The sequence below is a fragment of the Chrysemys picta genome, chromosome 1 (assembly GCF_011386835.1).
Source record: "Chrysemys picta bellii isolate R12L10 chromosome 1, ASM1138683v2, whole genome shotgun sequence".
Taxonomy (NCBI): domain Eukaryota; kingdom Metazoa; phylum Chordata; order Testudines; family Emydidae; genus Chrysemys; species Chrysemys picta.
The window spans coordinates 51,828,983-51,851,001 of record NC_088791.1 but is presented as its reverse complement, the minus strand read 5'-3'; the positions used below and the strand labels follow the sequence as shown (position 1 = coordinate 51,851,001).

At 42.3% G+C, this 22,019-nt stretch overlaps 1 protein-coding gene across 9 annotated transcripts in view; it reads right to left on the bottom strand.

The window, feature by feature from the left end:
• IMMP2L (inner mitochondrial membrane peptidase subunit 2) overlaps positions 1 to 22,019 on the bottom strand; it is an 841,928-nt gene that overhangs the window by 798,902 nt on the left and 21,007 nt on the right. For all 9 annotated transcript variants that reach the window (XR_010590308.1, XM_065556733.1, XM_005310785.5 and 6 more), the window contains one exon: positions 4,917 to 5,054. Coding sequence is in view for 8 of the 9 variants with exons in the window: in XM_065556714.1 (XP_065412786.1) it covers positions 4,917 to 5,054 (138 nt within the window). In the remaining variant the exon portion in view is untranslated. Of the gene's footprint in view, positions 1 to 4,916; positions 5,055 to 22,019 lie in introns of those variants that run through there.

Genomic DNA, 22,019 nt, shown 5'->3' with positions numbered 1-22,019 from the left:
AGCTTGAAGAAGAGGAGAAATATTCAAAGCAGCATGCAGGCATAGGTATAGTCACGGTAATCATAATATTACAATAATAATGTAAGGAGAAATTGCCATAGAATAAGTAATTACTACAGGTACACTGCATAATGGATTATAATAGTCAAAAATATTTGCTACTGTAGTGTTTACAGTGGCAGGTGTACTTTGTCAGAGGATATTGATCATCAGACTAAATTCTTAGTATAACACACACAATTGTTTGTTGCTGAACTTGGAAATAAAATTGCAAGCTCATTTTGTAATCTAACATTTCAAAGCAGCTAATTTGGATATATGAATCCTTACGTTCATTAACCATCAGGGGGTTCCTTTTTTCACATCATTAGGAAAAAACATGATCAATCCACTGAAGTATAAACAAACTTTAATGTATCAGACAAACAGAAAGCATTGTAACTCAACAGAAGAAGCCATGAACAGATATAGACTGAAAATGAAGGTGCATTTATATAGGACAGTAACCCTATAAAATAAGCGTATAGTCAACATTACAGGAAAAATTGCAAGATCCATAACAGTAAATCACTAAATTATCACACCAGCTGTTTCTGTGTCACATATATTCAATGCTGTAAATCAACACGGATCCATTTGAAGTCCACTATTACTAACAAGATGTTAGAGGAGCACACCACAAGGGGATGGATAGTTCAGTGGTTTGAGCATTGGCCTGCTAAGCCCAGGGTTGTAAGTTCAATCCTTGAGGGGGCCACTTAGGGATCTGGGGCAAAATCAGTACTTGGTCCTGCTAGTGAAGGCAGGGGGTTGGACTTGATGACCTTTTAGGGTCCCTTCCGGTTCTATGAGATAGGTATATCTCCATAAAACTCTGATGGTCTAAGAAACAAGGCCTCCACTAGGGATTTAAAGAAAAGGACACTTAAAAAGAAAAAAAGTCAGATGATGAAGCAGTAAAGTGTGGTAACACTGAATGGTGCATTACTTTACAGATTAGTGATGAATACCCACAAAGAGGTGACTGAGCAGAAGAAAGGTTCCACCAGGTGAAAATGCGAAATCAACATGAAACAATTACATTCGTGAAGTCTGCCATAATGATTGAGGATAAATTGCAAAATATCTGTTTTCTTGAGGACCTCCGTGCAGTATATTTGCCAGAGTATCAAAAGAGTTACAATCTTTAGTGATTGTGGAGCAACATTACACACGTTCTGGGTTCAAAATAAAAACAAAAAGCAAAAAATCTGAAAAGAAAAAAAGCCCTATTCCTTGCTTCTTGACATAAAACTTTTAATTTCAAACTCAGCAGGAATCAGAATAATGAGTGCAAAAAGCCAGCTAGGCGTCTAAGCGGTCTAGTACAAATCAAATCTTGGAGATCATACAGTGAGAGCTTGAAGTCAACACAATCATATACCCAATAGAAGCGTGCTATTGATGAATAAGACTACATGTTGACTGAGCTTTACTTTCCCTCCTATCCTATAGCTTTCAAATGCATTCAACATAAATCACTTTCTGGAGTGCAAGATAAAAAAATGGCATTCTAAAGCAGTGACTTGCAGTTTTCCTTTCTCAAGCTCTGCAGTATGAGAGAGAGATACATTTCGTTAAAATAACATGCCTGCTAAAAGACTGGTCTCATTTGGATCTAATAAACCTTCACATAAAAATAACTGAATATTTTATTATGAATGTTTAAAATGAGTTAAGGTTTGTAGTTTTTCTGAAAAATGTCATGACATACGAATGTGAGATATGTTATATAGCATAGAAGTATAACTGTTTTTAACTATGCTTTTTGTGTTATTCAAACTTATCTTATACAAAAGATCATGTGGATTGGGTTGTAACACTCATCCCTCCAAATCAGCACTAAACCAATATTCCAGCATGGTTCTAGAACGTATTGTATTGTATTGTTGGAGATGCTGCCTTTCAGGAGATGTAAATCTGAGGTCCTGTCTCAATGGGCTAAAAAATTAACATACATTTTTCAGCTATTGGACAAAAGTAGAGCTGGCCAAAACTTGAATTTGTTTAGTGGGAAATGTCAACATTTTGAAATTTGGTAAACCAATTTTTTGAAGTTTCCTATGAAATGGAAATTCCGTGAAATTTTTGTTTCAGAATCATCAACACATGGTGTTTTAAAAGTGAAATCTGCTCCCCAAGACTCTGGCATCTGGTGAATGAAACTGACATTGGTGGGCAACAGTGAAATTTACAAGAACCACCAGATGCCAAGTTTATGACATCTACACCTTCAGGGCAGCCCTACTAGGCTGTGAGAATCAGGAATCCTGGGGAGTCAGCAGGCCCAGGAGTCTGGAAGTCCTGGGGTCCCCAGCCCTGTGGCAATCAGCATGCAGGGCAGCCCAAAGCCATGGACTCTGGAAGTCCAGGCTCCCTTGTAGCCCATCAGGTGAGCTGACAGGAAATGCAAACATGTGGTTTGTTGAAAGTTCATCGAGCCCAAAACATTTCAAATACTATGAATCAGCATTTTCAAACCTTTAGAGGCTGATCCTAGTAGTGCTGAATACCTTTAATTCTCATTGGGCTCAGGGCATCAAAAAAGTCAGCTCAGTCCCTCACAGAGTCAAACCTTTAATCTGTAAGTACTTTTGAAGCCTTTACTATTAAAAAAAAAAAAAAAAAAAGATAAAATTCATGATCAAGTAGTAATTTATATTCATCATCAAGACTGAGCAATATCAAATTGAAGTCACACTGCCTGAGATTGCCCTGCTCTCAGTTCCCTCTTAGGGCTTTTCTTCACTATCGCTTAAGTCAATGTAAGTTACATCATTCAGAGTGTGAAAAAGCTACCGCCTAAGGAATGCAAGTTACATCCTCCACCTCTAGCTGATGTGGGGTAATTATGCGCTCTCCCGTTGGCATAGTGAGTCTACATCAGACACACTACAGCGTTGTAGCTGCACTGGTAGACCAGCCCTTAGTCCTTTACAATAATTTACACTCAGGCTAGAATACATAAAATAGGATCCCCTCCTTTGTGAGGTCTTATTTATTTAGTCTTCTCCCAAATACAAACTCTTTTTAGCTCCTCAGGCTTAGCCTCTCTTCTCCTAAGTTTAGGGGTCCCACAGTCCTGTTTCTGGAGTCTGTGTTCAAGCAAGTTTCTTCTCCCTGATTCAGGAGTCTCACAACCCTCCTTCAGGGGTATGTTTGCTAGTTCAAGCAGGTTTCTTCACCCTGATACCAAAGTTCCACAGTCTCGTTTCTGGGGCCTGCGTGCTAGTTCAAGCACATTTCTTCTCCCTCATTCAGGAGTCCCTCAGCCCTCCTTCTAGGACCTATGTGCTAATTTCAGGCCCCTTGCAGCCTTAGCCAGCTTCTCCCAGCTGGCCCATTTGTAACTCAGTCCTTTCCCTCCTGAGCTGGCCCAAGTCAGCAGGCTGTCCCCTGCTAGTATCTCTCGTTATGACAGAAGAGGAAGAATATATAATGCTTTCTTTTCCAGAGCTTATCCTGTTGGCTGGGAGAGAGGGAAGGCCTGGCCCCACACTACACTACAAGGCTCCTGGTCCTGGGCCCTTAAAGAAACAGTAGCCTGGGTTTTCCCCAAGACACTTCCTCTCTCCCAACACCTGCCTCTCCTCTTCCTGAGATCTTCAGCTACTCCAGAAGTCCAGGAACTTTAAAGAGCCATGACATGGAACAGAAGTTGATTCACCCCTGGTCCCTATTATCCTTAAAGAAGACAGAGAAGACAATCCCCTTGCTACACTAAGGTAATTTTCACTGGGGGACGGGCGATTGCACTGTTAGAAGAAGATAGACACTACAGCTACACATGTTGGAATATGCTCATCAGAATGCAATGAAGCAACGGGCAAACAGAATCACCCTGACAGAATTGCAAAATTGAAACAGCATCCATTTGAAAAGTCCCAATAACACAGTAAGGGGAAGCAGTGGTGGTTTTCAGTAGCAAGAATCCTTTGTTTCCTTTTAAATGTCCCTTTAAACTGCAAAAAATATCACAATATTCATGTGCTTTCGTACATCAGTTTATATCGCAAGCATACAGTATAACCTCATTAGAATATCACTTTCCGAATAAACAAAATAAGCATTAGCACGATTTCAAGCCATCTATTTTCCAGCTTAAGAATATAAGAATAGCCATATAGGATGTCAGATCAATGGTCCATCTAGCCCAGTATTCTGTCTTCCGACAGTGGCCAATACCAGGCGCTTCAGAGGGAATGAACAGAACAGACAATAATCCAAGTGTTCCATCCCCTGTTGTCCATTACCAGCTTCTGGTGGTCAGAGGCTAGGGACTCCCAGGGCATGGTGTGGCATCACTGACCATGTTGGCAATGCTGACCATTGATTGACATATCCTCCATGAATTTATTTAATTCTTTTTTGAACCCAATTGTAGTTTTGGCCTTAACAACCACTCCTGGCAACGAGTTCCACAGGTTCCTTATTGAAATGATACCTGTATACAAGTCATGAGTAATAATAAGCCTGGTAATAATTGTTTTTTCTTTTAAAATTAAAATGCATAGTGTTTTAAATAGAACATTTCATACTGAAATTTTTACTACTGTAAAATGAGTATATCTGGATTTGCCAAAATTTTAGCAAGATCTTTTGTTGAAAGAATACCTCTTTGCTTTCCTTGGCATTATAGTCTTCTGTGAAGTTTTACTCCCAAGAGCCTTTTCTTGTCATACTACAGAATACCCATGTGACATATTAGAAAGTAGACCACTCCGTCAGGTAAGGCCCTCTCCATACATTTCATTTTACTACACAATATCCCACCTGCACCCTCCACCTTTAAAACTGGGTTATCAGTCATTTAAAACTGAGAGACAGGCCTTGCTAAACACATGGATTTAATTTAACAGTAAATAAAGCTTTGTTACCTGCATTGATGCTCCTTCCACTCTTGCTACACAGGCCACTCTATCTAGAAAAGTGACTGTCACAGGAACAGCAACAAAGAAGCCTTTAAAAAAGGCTTTAATGTATTTCCTCCCAAAGCCTTGAGCCTGTGCCATAATCTGAAAAGATGAAGGAAGAAAATGGAAACGCTGTAAAAACAAGTCTTAAATAGTAGCAGGGTTTTTCATCATAATCAAGCAATGAACACTTATTGATAAATGAACTATAATTTGTCAGTGCTCCTCAGCATCTGCTATGAAAAGAAGAATGCATACAACAGAAGGAAAAGTTAGAAACCTGCAGTGATTAAAACAATAGTTATGTATCTGCTGATATAGACAAATGGAGTTTGATGTCTGGCATTCTCTCACTCACTTTTTATCTATTTTAACCATTTTATGTGGACTTTACTTTTAGAAGTACCGGTAAGTTTGATATACTGTAATGAGTAATAGTTAAGCCACTTGTTTAGTGCAACTGTTAACAGCAATACAGCCAGATAAAACCCAGTTATGTATCTGTAGCAAAAACTTATCAACTATAAGGAAACAAATTGGAGCATAATGAATCAGAGTATAATGTCAGTGTTTCCAAATATTTTTTCCCTGCCATTGGAGATTATGAAATCTATGGCTAAGAAGAGAAACAGTTATATTATGCATATGAAAGATGTCATTCATTTTGTAACATAGGACATAAAAATTCTTCTATCACATCTCCACTTTCACAAACTAACACACACACAAAGTGTGTAGCAAACATCACTGCAATTGTTTCAGACACCAGCCAAATGTAACACTGGTCTACAATTTTTGAGAAGTAGTCTGTTTCAGAGATAAAATGTGCTATTTATTATGTATTTTGATGTGCTGATTTCAAATATGACAATTAAAACAACTGATTGGCTACTGTTTCTAAGATATTTAAGTTTTTACATTTTATGTCTATGTATATTGTGTAGATAGAGTTTTAATCATAAATTGTAAACCTAGGTCTTTTCATGTGTTTATGGTTGCTTTACATGATAATATTTCACCTGTCCTGTTTATGTAACACTTTAAAAATCAGCAAAAGGGTTATAGAAATAAAATTTATTATGAAACAAAAGGCAAAAAACTATTATGTACATAGTTTAGTCCTATTCGGTGTCTACTCGGCGTTTCTTGGCTTGTCTCTTGTATTAAATGGAGCATCTCTTGTCACTGTCCAGCAATAGTCTGCAAGCATTGATGGGCTCTATTGGCCCTGATAGTGTTTCTCCATTGTTGCAATGTCCTGGTGAAATAGCTCGCCGTACTCGTCGCTCACTGCTCCGCAGTTTGGTGGGAAAAAAATCTAGATGAGAGTGCAAAAAATGTATCTTTAGTGATATGTTGCAACCAAGGCTTTTGTATGCCTTGAGGAGGTTTTCCACCAACAACCTGTAGTTGTCTGCCTTGTTGTTTCCGAGAAAATTTATTGCCACTAACTGAAAGGCTTTCCATGCCGTCTTTTCCTTGCCACGCAGTGCATGGTCAAATGCATCATCTCAAAGAAGTTCACGAATCTGAGGACCAACAAAAACACCTTCCTTTATCTTAGCTTCACTTAACCTTGGAAATTTTCCATGGAGGTACTTGAAAACTGCTTGTGTTTTGTCAATGGCCTTGACAAAGTTCTTCATCAGACCCAGCTTGATGTGGAAGGGTGGTAACAAAATCTTCCTTGATTCAACAAGTGGTGGATGCTGAACACTTTTCCTCCCAGGCTCCAATGACTGTCGGAGTGGCCAATCTTTCTTGATGTAGTGGGAATCTCTTGCACGACTATCCCATTCGCAGAGAAAACAGCAGTACTTTGTGTATCCAGTCTGCAGACAAAGCAACAGAGCAACAACCTTCAAATCGCCACAAAGCTGCCACTGATGTTGGTCATAGTTTATGCACCTCAAAAGTTGTTTCATGTTGTCATAGGTTTCCTTCATATGGACTGCATGACCAACTGGAATTGATGGCAAAACATTGCCATTATGCAGTAAAACAGCTTTAAGACTCGTCTTCGATGAATCAATGAAGAGTCTCCACTCATCTGGATCGTGAACGATGTTGAGGGCTGCCATCACACCATCGATGTAGTTGCACGCTATAAGATCACCTTCCATGAAGAAGAATGGGACAAGATCCTTTTGACGGTCACGGAACATGGAAACCCTAACATCACTTGCCAGGAGATTCCACTGCTGTAGTCTGGAGCCCAACAGTTCTGCCTTACTCTTGGGTAGTTCCAAATCCCTGACAAGGTAATGTGGTTCAGAGGAGGAGGATGGGAGAAAATGTGGGTCCTGTGACATTGATGGTTCAGGACCAGAAGTTTCATCCTCTTCCTCGTCTGACTCAAGTGAGAATGATTCTGGTGCATCAGGAACCGGCAGTCCTTCTCCGTGGGGTACTGGGCATATAGCTGATGGAATGTTTGGATAATGCACAGTCCACTTTTTCTTCTTTGACACACCTTTCCCAACTGGAGGCACCATGCAGAAGTAACAATTGCTGGTATGATCTGTTGGCTCTCTCCAAATCATTGGCACTGCAAAAGGCACAGATTTCCTTTTCCTGTTCAACCACTGGCGAAGATTTGTTGCACAAGTGTTGCAGCATATGTGTGGGGCCCACCTCTTGTCCTGATCTCCAATTTTGCAGCCAAAATAAAGGTGATAGGCTTTCTTAACCATAGTGGTTATACTGTGCTTTTGTGATGCAAAAGTCACTTCACCACAAACATAGCAGAAGTTATCTGCACTGTTCACGCAAGTACGAGGCATCTCTGCTCACTTTGGCTAAACAGAAACGTGTCCCTTTGCAAAATCAAACACTGACAAATAAGAGAGCATGACACTGTATGATTTCTAGAGCTGATATAGGGCAATTTGTTCAGCAGAGTGATGTAAGCTTCGTTATGATTGCATCATCCATGACGTCTAGGAATAACATGAGGCAATTCATATCATGTATGATGCAATACCAGCTTCAGATTGCATCATTCATTGTTTTGCCTAAAAAGCAAGTACTGTCCAAACCCAATCATAGATTTATTCATAGATCCAGTCAAAGATGTATTTTAGTCATTTCTGGTTTAAATTGAGATCCCTTCCCTTTATAACTCACTTATCCTTCGCCATTCCCAAGTCAAGAGTCGTATATACCGACCCAATAGCATATCTTGAAAACTAGAGACAATCAACAATTTTAAGCATCATTTTCGTTCTCAATGACCCAGAATTAGTAAAGTTTGACTACATTTATTTCAGAAGCATTTTGGCTGTAGAGCAGTGTTATTAGTCAGATAAGTCATGTGGACATGCAGTACTGCTGTAACTCCTTGATTTATTGCCATAACGTTAACAAGTTAAAAGCAGAGTGGCAGACTGGACAACTCAGTAGGTTGGTGATGAAATATAGACTGTTTCAACTCTAAAGTCACCACTTCATATCCAAGTCTCCTGTCTTGATTCCTGAAACTTTATCCTCTCTCATCCTCGTAACATCCCATTACCTACCACTCCACACAAAACACAGCTGCTAAGTGCCTCTTCCTTGTCTGGTACCATAACCACATCATCATACTCTTTGAATCCATACACTGACTACACTTTTCCACCATATTAAATTCAGGCTTCCTTCCTTAAACTGTCACAGTGCGAAAGACCCTGCTTGTGCAAACTCCAAAAAAGTCAGAACTTGATTTTATAAACTTATTTTTCCAGAAAGCAAGCCTTGTTCTAGAAGGTACGTCATTAGCCCTTAATGGGGACTGGCTACCTCAGGGCATTGCTAAAAGCAACATAGCTTTTCCCTTGTCAATCATCCAGTTTGAACTGCTGTTCCCATCTAAAGGATGGTTGGTAGCTCCTATAGGAGAGGAATTTGGTGAGTCCCAGTTCCCACTCCCATATCACAAACTCACCACCATGCTTTGCAGTACCAGTAAGCTTTTCAGGAGAGGGACTGTCTCTTATTGTATGTTTGTACGGTGCCCAGCACAATGGGGTCCCAATCTCCATTTGGTTCTGAAGTAAGAGCTTCTGCACTTAAATCCAAAATCATTTTATTTATTATAAATTTTTAAGAGTTGGCAACACTGTAATTTTCACACACACAGGAGGTGGATGGGGGAGTTCAAAAATCAGAAAACAAACCAAAAACATAATTTAATTTTTAACAAATCTCAAATTTTGAGTCACTTATAATTTTGAGGAGGCTTGATTCATGATTTTGGGGTTGGGAATAATACATTTGTGTCATGTACAAAACCAAACAATCTGTCAGCACTTACAGAAGAGCAATTTATATATTAAATACAACTGATGGCCTCAGTCCAGCTGCTAATATACATGTGTCCATATCTCACACACACAGATCACCAGCACAATCAGCATCTTTTTTTGATGCTCTCACAGATGAGAAACAAATGCCTGGATGAATACAATGACTGAAATACCCTTTCATCCCTAAAAGTGTTCCCTGAAACCGAGTGTTGAAGAACACTGGGGGAGCAGAGTGAGGATATTTATACCCGTGTTTTACCCATTTCTCTAGTTAAATAAAGTTCTATCTTCAGCGCTTTCAATATAGCATATTTCTAGAGCACTAAAATTTACTTTTTAAGAAGCATTTTAACTTACTGAATTCTCAAAACGTAAGATTTATTCTCCTTGACATGTGTGCAACTCTGCTGACTTTAATAGGAGTTATTTGTGCATAGTTAGGAGAATAGACTGGGCTCTCTCCTCTGAAATCTAGAGTCATCCAGTATGACTATGCAGAATGAACAGAGTATTTTTGGAGGAAAATATTGTAGTTCTTTAAGTAATTTGGTTCAATCTTCTTAACTACAGAATTTTTAAAGTTGCATATTATAATTTCTTATTGTTCACTCCTTGTCAGAAACACAGTTGTGCTACACAGACTATTTGTATTGTAAGATATTCCAAGCATATTTAATGAAATAATATTGCAAACTACATTTCTGTTCCAGACATGGAAGCGTAGCTTCATAAAGTATTAAACTTATGTGACAAGAGTCAGCTCTGCAAAATAAATGTTTTTCACTTGCATGTGCGCCAGGTTTGTATAATTTTTGGTGGTGCCTAGAACTGGTCCAAGTCCCACCCCCTGACACACACACCTGCCTTGTAAGCCAATACATATTTTTTAAAATAATGTAAAAATGGACTGGAAACAATAAGCATTTAACAGTTTCCCTATATTGCACAATGTGGGGGGATGAGGGCTCTGGGGTGGGGTTGGGGGTGAGGAGTTTGGGGTGCGGGAGGGGGCTCAGGGCTAGGGCAGAGGGTTGGGGTGTGAGGGTGAGGCCAGGGATGAGGGTTTCAAGATGCAGGAGAGGGCTCAGGGCTGGGGCAAAGGGTTGGGGTGCAGGGAAGTGAGTGCTCTGGCTGGGGATGAGGAGTTTGGGGTGCAGGCAGGCTGCCTCGGGGCTGGGGCAGGACTCCCCCCAGCCCTCTCCCCACTGGCATAAGCGAACTCTGGGGGAGGGCCCCCCACCCCAGCCAGGCCTGGCAACAAGGGGCGGGGGATAAAAGGGGCAAGTGCCTAGGGGCCTGGGCAATTTAAAAAGTCCTGGGGCCCCAGCTGTTGCCGCAGTAGCTCTGCCTGCTCTAGGGAAAAGCGTCTCTTGATTCAGACACTTTTGATATGCCCCATGCAGGTTCCGGGGTGGCTGAGGCAGCGGAGTAGCAAACACCACTGCCTCAGCTGCCCAGGAACCTGCATGGGGCATATCAAAACTGTCTTTGAATCAAGAGATACTGCAGCTTTTCCCCAGAGCAGGTTCGGTCGGTGCAGCTGCAGTTGCCCTGGGGCTCCTCCAGACAAAGGTGTGGGACAGGGCTGCAGCTGGCACAGGGCTCCTCTGGTGGGGGGGGGGCCCTCAGGGCTTCTCTGGGCAGGGGAGCTTGTGGCCCCGGATGAGGGTAGGGACAAGGGCCCCATTGATTGATCTGCCCTGAGGTCCAGAATTGCTGTCAGTGGGCCTGCCGCCAGCAGCACACTCATCCTGCACCACACTGCATGTGCTCCTAGGGCCCCTCTCCGCCGGCCCCCCACGGTGCTATGTGCGCACTGCTGCCCAGCGCTGGGAGGGGAGGAGGGGAAGAGTAGGAGGATGCGCCCCATCACTTAGTGGTCTGACTGGTGAAGGGTCAGGGCCTGGGGGGAGGGCTACCATCACGTCACGTGTGCCTCCTCCCTATGCAGACCACAGCAGCAGCAGCCAGCTCAACCCCTCCACTCCCTTTTAGCCGGAGCAGTGGAGCAGCGCTGGTGGGCACAGCATGAAAGGAGCCAGCCAGCAGCCAGCAAGGGAGCACAGCGCAGGAAGCAGCAGCCAGCTGGGGGGGGGGGGGGGCGGGCGGAGCCGGGGGAGAGGCCCGGCCCCAAATATTGGTGGAGCACAGGCATCACGGACCCATGTAATTCACCACCTATGTTCACTTGAATTCTTTACAGATTTCAATATTTTATCAATGATAAGATCTTTCACCCAAAAGACTGAAATATCTTTTCTATCGTTCTTGACGTTAGCCTTCATGAGATTTAAAACTCTTCTCCAAATGATTTGCCTCATGTGGATCTTTATTATAATCTATGATACTTGATAAGAGAGGCATAACTGATATACAGATTTAATATGTCTACCTCTACGATTCAGTGACTTTTCTCCCTGTACATTAGATTTCATTAACTCATTTTCTCTGAAATCATTCTCAATTTGCATCATTTGCTTTTGCAAGTATCTGAAACAGGTTGTGAAGCACAAAGTTAAAACTTACTGATCCTAAACAAATTTAACAAATACTGTATTTCCATCTTATTGTTTTAGAACAAACCATTGGCTGAACCAGCTGAAATTCACTCCTAGAACTACTCCATACAAAATACAGCCTCTGAAATCACCTTCCTTGCCCATCAAACCAACCATGTCATACCAACCTCTTTTATCAGCCTCCTCAGCGGCTCCCCCTTCTCCACGGCATCACTTGCAAGCTTCCTGCCTTCACTTTCTAGACCCTGCATAATTCTACACCTCCCTGTATCCAGTCTTGGCTCTTATGTCCCTTCCCACCCACACCACTCCTCCAGTGATGTCAGCCCTAATACCCTGTTTGTGCACTTCCCCCACAACCAGCTCCACCAACTCCTATGCACGGATGACCCTTTGTAAGCTGCTCTGCCAGACTAATACCCTCTCCTTGTTTAAATCTGTCTAGAAGAGACACTTCTGTGATACCGACAAGAAACTATCCAAATACATTTAAAAAAAATAATAACTTCTTTAACCCATCAACATATGCACCAGCCTTCACCAACTACATAATATTATTGGTGTTTGCCCTGTACTCCCTACATAAGCCAATCCTAACGTCTTGTTACCCACTTGTTGCTTCACACCTATTACTAATCTGTAAGCTTTTTGGGGCTATGATCATGTCTTATCTGTGTTTTAAGGCACCTCACACACTCTTGCTTATGTGAGATAATTAATAACTAGCATGACTAAAGGACTTAAGAGCAGAACTAAACATTGTTAAGACAAAATATTCCATTTCCAATATATATCCCAATCACTATCTAGTTACTTTGGGGCTGGGAGGAATTAATATTTTTGTCTGTCACTGACTAAACTTCAGGGATTTGATGTGAGACTTAAGTGCTTTAAGAATATACTGTATGTTACCATGCGTACATGTGACTCGTGGAAAAACAGCAGCCACCACCAGTAGTTGAGATCAATACAAGTAACAGGATTCCAAAGTCCCCTGGCTCCAGTGACAGCTGTTGTGCTGCAATGTCTCCAGCACTTTCCTTCCTTCCCTACCGAGCTTAAGATGCCTGCAGCACTCAAAAGCCTCAGGCTTCTCCTCGCTCTGGTAGAGCATGCAACCCTCCTGGCTCCCTACTTAGCTTCCTTGAAACACCTGCCTCCTGCCCCCAGTAAAAGATACACTCCCCTTTGTTGCATTTGTTTTGTTTAACATTATCAGGAGCTGAAGTGGACCTAAATAGAACATACATCAGATCCATGATTCCTGCTCACATAGTAAGGCTCACAGTGGATCCATTGGCATTTAGAAGTTTTGCTGGGAAAGGAAGCAGGAGTCACGGTTCAGAACTTAAGGAGCAAAGAGAGGCCAGGAAATTGGGTTATATAATTCACGAAAGCAAAGGAGCCTGGGGAAACATGGAGATAGTCAAGACAAATTCCTAGTTTAGAATTTAAAGATGTATTGTTAGAAGGCTGTTACTAGCACATGTTATCACATTTTAAAACTCTAATGTGGATAAGGCAGTGCAGACTTTAACACACACTAAACTTGTTGAGTTGAAGACTACGCTGCCACTAGCATTTATCTTGTCCAACTAATACATTAAAATACAACTTACTAGCATATTAAAATGTGGATACATCTTTCATCCCAATTTAGAAAAGCCCATTGTCTCTAGACATACCCCTAAACTCTACAGGGTTCCTTGCTCCCTAAATTCCACTATAAAGCATAATTTCCCCACCACAGTAGTGCCTTACAAGCTTAGGAGTCCTGCAGGGCAATCTGCTCACTTCCTCCCAATACATGCCAACATACTGTGACTCAAGAACCTTAATGCTAATTAGAAAGAGGATGCAGATGGGTTACAGCAGTGGTGGGCAACTTGCAGCCCGTCGGGGTAATCCGCTGGCGGGCCGTGGTTCGCTGTTCCCAGCCAATGGGAGCTGCAGGCGACCATGCCTGCAGACGGTCAATGTAAACAAACGGTCTCGCGGACCGCCAGCGGATTACCCTGATGGGCCACGTGCAGCCCATGGGCCGCAGGTTGCCCACCACTGGGTTACAGGAATGTCCTGAGCCTGGTAAGTACATTCTAGATTACAAAATGAATGTCATCTGAGTTCTTAAATGAAAACTGGTGTCACACTGGTCATCAATATCATTGAGAAACACATGTTGGATGCTGCATAAGGAGTTATGCATAGACACTGAAAATATGTTCTTAAAGTTTGTGTCTGGGGGTTGGTCACCAGTACAGGTGAAAAACATATTTTCTGTCAGACAAGAAATGTGTATCCATCTATCTGTTTACATGTAAATTGAGTCATCTTGTTCACAATGGGTCTCTATCACTTGTTTGAACTGAATGAAAACAAGAAGACTGTAAGAGCTTCAGAAAGAAACTAACAGGAAAAGGAAAATGGTGGAAGGAGAGAACCTTATCTTGAGGTGCACATTAAAGGTTTGCTCTTCTATATTTGGAAGACAAAGACAACATCCCAGTATCCCTCACCCAGAAAGTAAACAGCAATTTTTCTTCATGAAAGTGGGATCTCAACCAGGCTTCATTGGAAATGCTGATACTACTAGAGGAATTCTGCACCAAAAAATTTAAAATTCTGCGCACAATATTTCAAAATTCTACATATTTTATTTGTCAAAATAACACAATATAACCACATCAGTTTCAATTATTTGAGTAATTTATTTCAATATATCTGTGAGCAAGTATGTCCATAACAATACAGACAACAACAAAAGATTCCCCTAAGACCACAGGGATAAAGAAACTCCTACGACAACCCAGTTCCTGTTTCTCTATTATGCTTTTGTTGGGCACCTCAGTCTGGATGTGTCACTTGTCAGCTGGGCACACTTTGGAGGAAATCTCTACCCCTCCAGACTCAGAAAACCCAACACCCCTATCTCCCGCCCCCTGCCCCCAGCCCAGCCACAGGGCACCCCCATCAGCACACCCACACCCCTGCTCTCAGAACCCCCCAGTCCAACACCCACACCTCTTATCCTCAGAGCCCAGTTGCAGGGTGACACCCCCCCCCCAGCCCAGACACCCACACCCCCTAGGCCCCAGAGCCCAGCCATAGGGCGCCACCCCAGTCCAGACAACAACACCCTCTATCCCTCAGAGCCCAGGGATCCAGAGAGAGAAAAAGCCCGATGCTGGGTCCCGGGCTTGTACAGAGTTTGCTACATATCGCCTCCTTCCTTCAGGATGTGCTGGGAACTGCAGCTGCCCAAAACCCTCCAGCTCCCCCTTTGGCTCTCCTTTCGCAGTGTCCTGTATTTGCGAACTGGAGACTCGGGCTCTGCTGGCTCCAGTGGCCCCCTAGTGGCATCCAGCAGCTCTGCAGCACCCATTCTACAGGGGAAAATGAAATTCTACGTAGAACATTAATTCTGTGCAAATTCTGCATTGTGCAGTGGCGCAGAATTCCCGCGGGAGTAATGCTGGAGAGAACTTTGGGTGAGATAAACTTCTTTAGACCGGAGGTTAACCAGTTAGTCAAGTTTAGTCTCTAAAAAGCATGTTATGATTATGTTTTATATGTAACTGGAAGTTACTTACCTGTAATTGGAAGTTTTTCAAGATGTTTGGTCCCTAGCTGTATTCCACACATGAACATCATGCTCCTGAATCTGAAATTTTCTTGCAAGCAGCGTCTGTTGGTCCGCATATGTGCCATAGCTCTCCTCGTGCTCCAAATTGAGGGTAGAAAGGACAGTGTGGACTGATGACTTTCCAATTCCTACTCTTAGTACAAATCCAGATAATCCAGAGAAAGATGGAGCACAGGTAGTGGAGTACAGATACAGATCACACATCTCAAAGAACCTCCAGTTACAAATAAGTAACCTCCATTCCTTCTACAAGTGATGGTCTCTATGTGTATTCCACACATGGGAGATTAACAAGCAGTAGTCAAACAGGAGGTGGGTACAATAATACAGAAGTGATAGCTGAGTATAGTACTGCTGTTCCCACAGCAGTATCTACAGTAGAAGACTTAACCAAAGCATAATGTCTCATGAAGGTGTGCAAGGAGCTCCAGGTAGCTGCCCTACATATCTCTAGTAGCAATATGTCTCTCAGAGATAAAGCAGAGTGTTTGTGCTCTGATGGAATAAGCACTCACCCCCTGCAGGGGAGAGATGTGAGCTAGTTGGTAACAGAGAATAATACAACTACTAGACATACATTTTGAAAGTCTCTGCACAGATATAGCCTGACCTCTTGATCTCTCCGTTACAGAAACAAACAGTTTAGGTGCCTTTCTAATAATTCGTGTTCTTCATAGATAAAAAGCCAATGCCCTTCAGATGTCCAGAGAATGACACCACCTCTCTTCATCAGAGGCATGCAGTTTAGGAAAAAATATTGGCAAGTGGATGGTTTGATTCATCATATGAAACTCAAACTACTTTATGGATAAACTTTTGGGGGGTGCCATAGCAAGACCTTCTCTTTATGGAAGGTAGTATATGGCGGGTCCACTATGAGTGCCCCCAACTCACTGACTTTTCTGGCTGATGTTATGACAATGAGAAAGGCCATAAAGTATATGGCTAGAGCTTTGAAAGGAGATTTAGTGAGAAACAAAAGAATTAAATTGAGGTCCCATTGGGGCATGAGCTTTACTAATGCTGGAGAGGAGCTACGAAGCCCCTTTAAAAATGTAGTTGTACCAGGGTGAGCGGAGATCATGCAGTTATCCACTGGAGAATGAAAAGCACTGATTGCTGCTAAGTGAACCTGAAGAGAACTAAAGAGAGACTCAAAGACTTAAGAATAAGTAAACATTCCAGAACAGCAGGGATCCCAGCAGAATTTTAAAGATGGGCTCAGCAATGCAAAGAGGAAACAACTCTATTTTGCTGAATAATATCTCCTAGTAGAGTTTCTTCCTTTGATTGAGGATGGATTGCACCATTCTGGAACACGAGCACTCTATGTCCAACGCCCATCTAAATACCAGGCTTTGAGCTGCAGTTTCAGACTGGGATTCTCAAAAGTATCCTTGTTTTGTGTTAGGTCTGGAAATGGGCGGATGCTTATGAGTGTCCAAGCTGAGAGCTTCAGCAGATCCATAAACCAGAACTGTCTCAGCTAGTTGGGAGCAATAAGGATGATTCGAGTTCTGTCCCGACAGATTTTCTGTGGGCTCTGTGGTATTAATGGAATGGGAGAAATGGTAGCAGCAGGGCGTCTCACATCATGCCCTTGCCCAGAGCTGGCTCAGGAGCAGTATAGGGGAAGTTTCTTATTCACCCGAGGCAAAAAAGGTTGCAGGACAGTGCTCCCCATTGAATGAACACCTCACAGTGAACAAAATTGTGAATCTCCTATTCGTAGTTTGCAGAAAAACGTCTACTGAAATTGTCTGCTATAGAACTGTGCACCCCATGGTAAATATACTGCTGAAAGGGTTATGCGAGGGCTGATGCACCAGTTCCAGAAGTTGACTGACTACATACAAAGAAGAACAGGAGTACTTGTGGCACCTTAGAGACTAACAAATTTGTTAGTCTCTAAGGTGCCACAAGTACTCCTGTTCTTCTTTTTGCGGATACAGACTAACACGGCTGCTACTCTGATACATACAAAGAGAGAGGGGATCTCAGCCCCTCCCCTCACCCACTTGTTTACACAGAAACAATTTGCATATTGTCTGAAATTATTTGGACGTGTCAGAATTGGATGAGTGGGAAGAAGGCAGGCTCAATGCACCCTAAGTTCTAGTAAATTGATAAGCATTCTGGACTCCAGAGGGTTCCAGATGCCTTGTGCTATATGATCTCCCATACGAGCTGCCCAACCTAAGGAAGAGGCATCTGTAACAATGGTTGCTTCTGGAGTCGGTGTGAGAAAAGAGATCCGCATCCGAACATATTCTGGCTTTGTCAACCAGGCAAGAGAGTGCAAAACCCTGGATGAAATTATCACCTTGTTGATGTTCCCCTCTCTGGTGAGTACATGGACAGAAGCAAGGTTTTTAGTCAACAAAGATGGAGCCTAACAAATAGCATCATGTGTGCACATGAGGCCATGTGGCCGAGTAGGGAAAGGGAAGTTCTGAATGAAGTCCAGCTTATGAAAGTGACCTGGTGCTTGAAAGTGCCAACGGCCTGGAACCTCCTGAAAGGTAGATAAGCTCTTGCTGTGAGCAAGTCCAGCATCACCCTATGAAATTTATGGATCTCATGGATTTCTTGTGATTGACACAAACACAAATGGAAGGCAGCAGGCTGAGCAGGAGCTAATCACTGAGGTATTGTGACAAAGGATTTTTGCCCTTTGAAGTAGGGAAAAGGTAGGTGATAACAAGCAATAACAAAAGGTAAGTTAAATGTGTAGTTATGAGTATTGTTAGTAGAATTTTGTTTTAATCCTATGACCATAGTAAACACTGTTTAGACTGATCTAGAGGAACTGGATAATCCTATGGTCATAGGGGCCTGACATTGGGAAAGCAATAGAAAGCCTCAGAAGTTAGGCTATAGTGTGATTTTGAGTGCTCAAAGCAACACAGCTATGCTTTAGAAGGTCATCTCGAGTGCTCAAGGGAACACAGCTACACTTTGACGACTGATTTATTAAAACTGAGCACCCATGGTCAAGGGAAAACAGGTTCTAGCGTTGGTCTCTTGCGAGAAGGCAGAGGCACCCTAAACAGAAGGGTTCGTCTCTTGCGAGAAGGTAGAGGCATCCTAAAAAGAGATTTGTAGCCGGCAAAAGATAGAATTGGCATGTTAAAAAGGGATCCATAAACAGAGTAATTGTTGTATTGAAGTTTTGATTGAAAACACCTAGGTAAATAGGCCAGGAGGAGAATACAGAAAACAGAACTGGGCACCTATGGTCTAGGGAAGGCAGGTTCTGGGGTCGGGCACCAAGGAGGAAGCACAAGGCCTCGGAAGGCAGACCTTATCCCTTGAACTCAGAAAACAGAGTCGGGCACCTAGGAGGAAACCGAAGGGCTAGGGAGGCTGACTTTGAGGTTGGGCACCTACAGCAAGAGGCTGTAGAGAAGCAGGCTTTATTCTGAGGATTTGTAGGGTTTGAGAGAGAGAGAGATTCAATAGAGTTGTCTGCTCCTGGAGCAATCACTGAGAGGGCTCAAGGTAGCCCTGATTAAAAAGGAGATAGTGCACCTGCAGTAAGGGGCTGTAGGGATGTAGGCATAGTTAAGGTTTTGAAGGAGGATTTTGGTGGGTTGCAGAGAGAAGAAAGAATTGCTTGCTCCCAGAGGATGGGGGGCATAGCACCTGTGGAAAGAAGCTGCAGTCTGGCTGGTTGGGCGGAAAGGAGAAGGTTGGTGGCTGGTTGCATAAGAGGAGGTTAGTAAGCTTATTTCAAAAGGGTCTGACATCCGTGCACAGGTTTCAAGCGAGTAGGACCTATCACTCAGGAATGGCCAAGGTTGAGCTTTGCATACGCAGAGTATACATGGGTGAGAATCACTGCCTGGTCAGATATAAGGATTGCACCTATACAAATACACAGACACACTTGCACATCTGGCAGCCGTGTATGTATCCGAAGCGAGTAGGGCCCATAGCTTGGGTGTGACCAAGGTTGTAATTATACCTGGGTTATTTTCATTACCCGGCCAGATTTTATATGCCCGCACGCACATCTAGCGACCTTTCTAGAAGGTGGCTGGATTCAACAATAAACATCTCCACACACAAAACACACACACACACAATTCTTTTATTTTATTTTTTTTTTGTAAATTTACAAGATTTAGGAACCCAAGTGCCTAGAGCAAACACAATCTCCGCTTATGCTTAGGTTTCCTACCGACATCACTGAGAGAGAGAGTCAGTGGTATAAGAGGTAGCAGAACTTATCATAGGTACAGCTTGTATAGGGGCTGGTGCATAAGAAGCAGGGTGGTCCTGCCGACATATCAGTATCCCTATTACAAAGTGACAGTAGTTAATAAGAAGGGTAACATCTGGAAATCAGTATTCCAAAAATGACTGTAAAGGGAAACTGAGGCACGAGGGAGTTTCAGAGATAATGCTAGAGGATTTAATTAGAAAAGTAGGACATGGTCCATGGAAGGAGAATCTGTTTATTGGACTGGATGCTTATCAGCAACTATGCAAGCAATGGGAACAGTGGGTCAAACCTAAGAAAAAAGGAATTTTCTTGGGGGAACCTAGTAAAAGGGAGAAAAAGCAAGCTGCTTTACAAGGTTTGCAAATGGTAGCTGAAGTTTTATGTAAGGAAGTAAATAGTTTAAAGTTAAGCAAACAGGAGTTAGAAGAAAAGGAATCAGTAAACAATCTCAGAGTAATGATATAAACAAATGGAAAATAAAAGCAGAGGAAAAAGAGAGGCTACACAGAGAACTGGCTAATTCAAAGGTTAAGGTTGAAGTTTTAAGGGCCACTATGATGGTGTACAATTCTCAGATGGCTGCCTCACTGAAGGAATTGGTCAACATGAAAACAGAAGTTGAAAGACTGAAAGCCATTGTGCTACCTCAACAAAAAGAAACGGTTGAGGCATAGATAAAACAAGATAAATTATGGCAGGAGGTAGCAGAGTGGAAACAAAAAGCATTAGATGGGCAAGTGCAATAAAAGTTTTACTTACAGAAATAAGGGAGGAAGAAATTGACCTTTGGGGTGAAGATTCCTCTGATTTGTATAGAGGAAAGAACAATTCAGAGGAACTTTCTCAGAAACCTTACACCAATTGGAAAGTCCATAGGATCCTTAAATAGGGATACAACCGCAAGTGAACAGGCTGAGATGTCTGGTATACTTGAAACAGTAGGGACAGATGTCTCAGCTATGATTGTGAAAGAACTAGCTAACCCTTAAAAAGAAGAACAGGAGGACTTGTGGCACCTTAGAGACTAACAAATTTATTAGAGCATAAGCTTTCGTGGACTACAGCCCACTTCTTCGGATGCATATAGAATGGAACATATATTGAGGAGATATATATACACACATACAGAGAGCATAAACAGGTGGGAGTTGTCTTACCACCTCTGAGAGGCCAATTAATTAAGAGAAAAAAAACTTTTGAAGTGATAATCAAGCTAGCCGAGTACAGACAGACAGTTAGATAACAAGTGTGAGAATACTTACAAGGGGAGATAGATTCAATGTTTGTAATGGCTCAACCATTCCCAGTCCTTATTCAAACCGGCGTTGATTGTGTCTAGTTTGCATATCAATTCTAGCTCAGCAGTTTCTCGTTGGAGTCTGTTTTTGAAGTTTTTCTGTTGTAATATAGCCACCCGCAGGTCTGTCACTGAATGACCAGACAGGTTAAAGTGTTCTCCCACTGGTTTTTGAGTATTTTGATTCCTGATGTCAGATTTGTGTCCATTAATTCTTTTGCGTAGAGACTGTCCGGTTTGGCCAATGTACATGGCAGAGGGGCATTGCTGGCACATGATGGCATATATCACATTGGTAGATGTGCAGGTGAACGAGCCCCTGATGGTATGGCTGATGTGATTAGGTCCTATGATGATGTCACTGGAATAGATATGTGGACAGAGTTGACATCGGGGTTTGTTACAAGGATAGGTTCCTGGGTTAGTGGTTTTGTTCAGTGATGTGTGGTTGCTGGTGAGTATTTGCTTTAGGTTGGGGGGTTGTCTGTAAGCGAGGACAGGTCGCTAACCCTTGTGTGTTTGAGACAGATAAATCTGAAAGGTTAAAAGATTCCTCAGACTGGGGTAAGTTGCTTCAGCAGCAACTAAAGTTTGGTTGTGAGGAGAGGGCTCAGCTTGATGCTGAAAACTCCATATTTCAGAAGAGAAGTTTGAACGAGGAATTGCAGATAGAAAAACTACAGTATACTTGTGATAAGCAATGGTTTAAAAGGTTAGGGAAGCAAGATTGTTATTTAAGGGAAAGATATATAACTACACAAGCAGTGGTAGATGTGGTTCCAAGGTCAGAAAATCAGCAGACTATAATTGACCATGCATATGGCCAGTATAAAGTAACTTGCCTGCAGAAACAATGGCAAGATATGCAGGCAGTCAGCAACACAGTTCAAGAAAGCAGAACTATGGTAAATAAAGAAGTTAAATTAGAAGGATTAAAAGAGAAGAACCAGGTTAGTTTTAGTGCAAGTTCAGGAACCTTCTATGACTTCTCCTTTGAAGGTGATACTAATAGCTGGAATAGAAAAGAAGGTAAATCTCGCTTTCCAGGAGGGGATTCCAGTTTTCTAAGGAGTTTTCCTGAAAAGCAACAATGG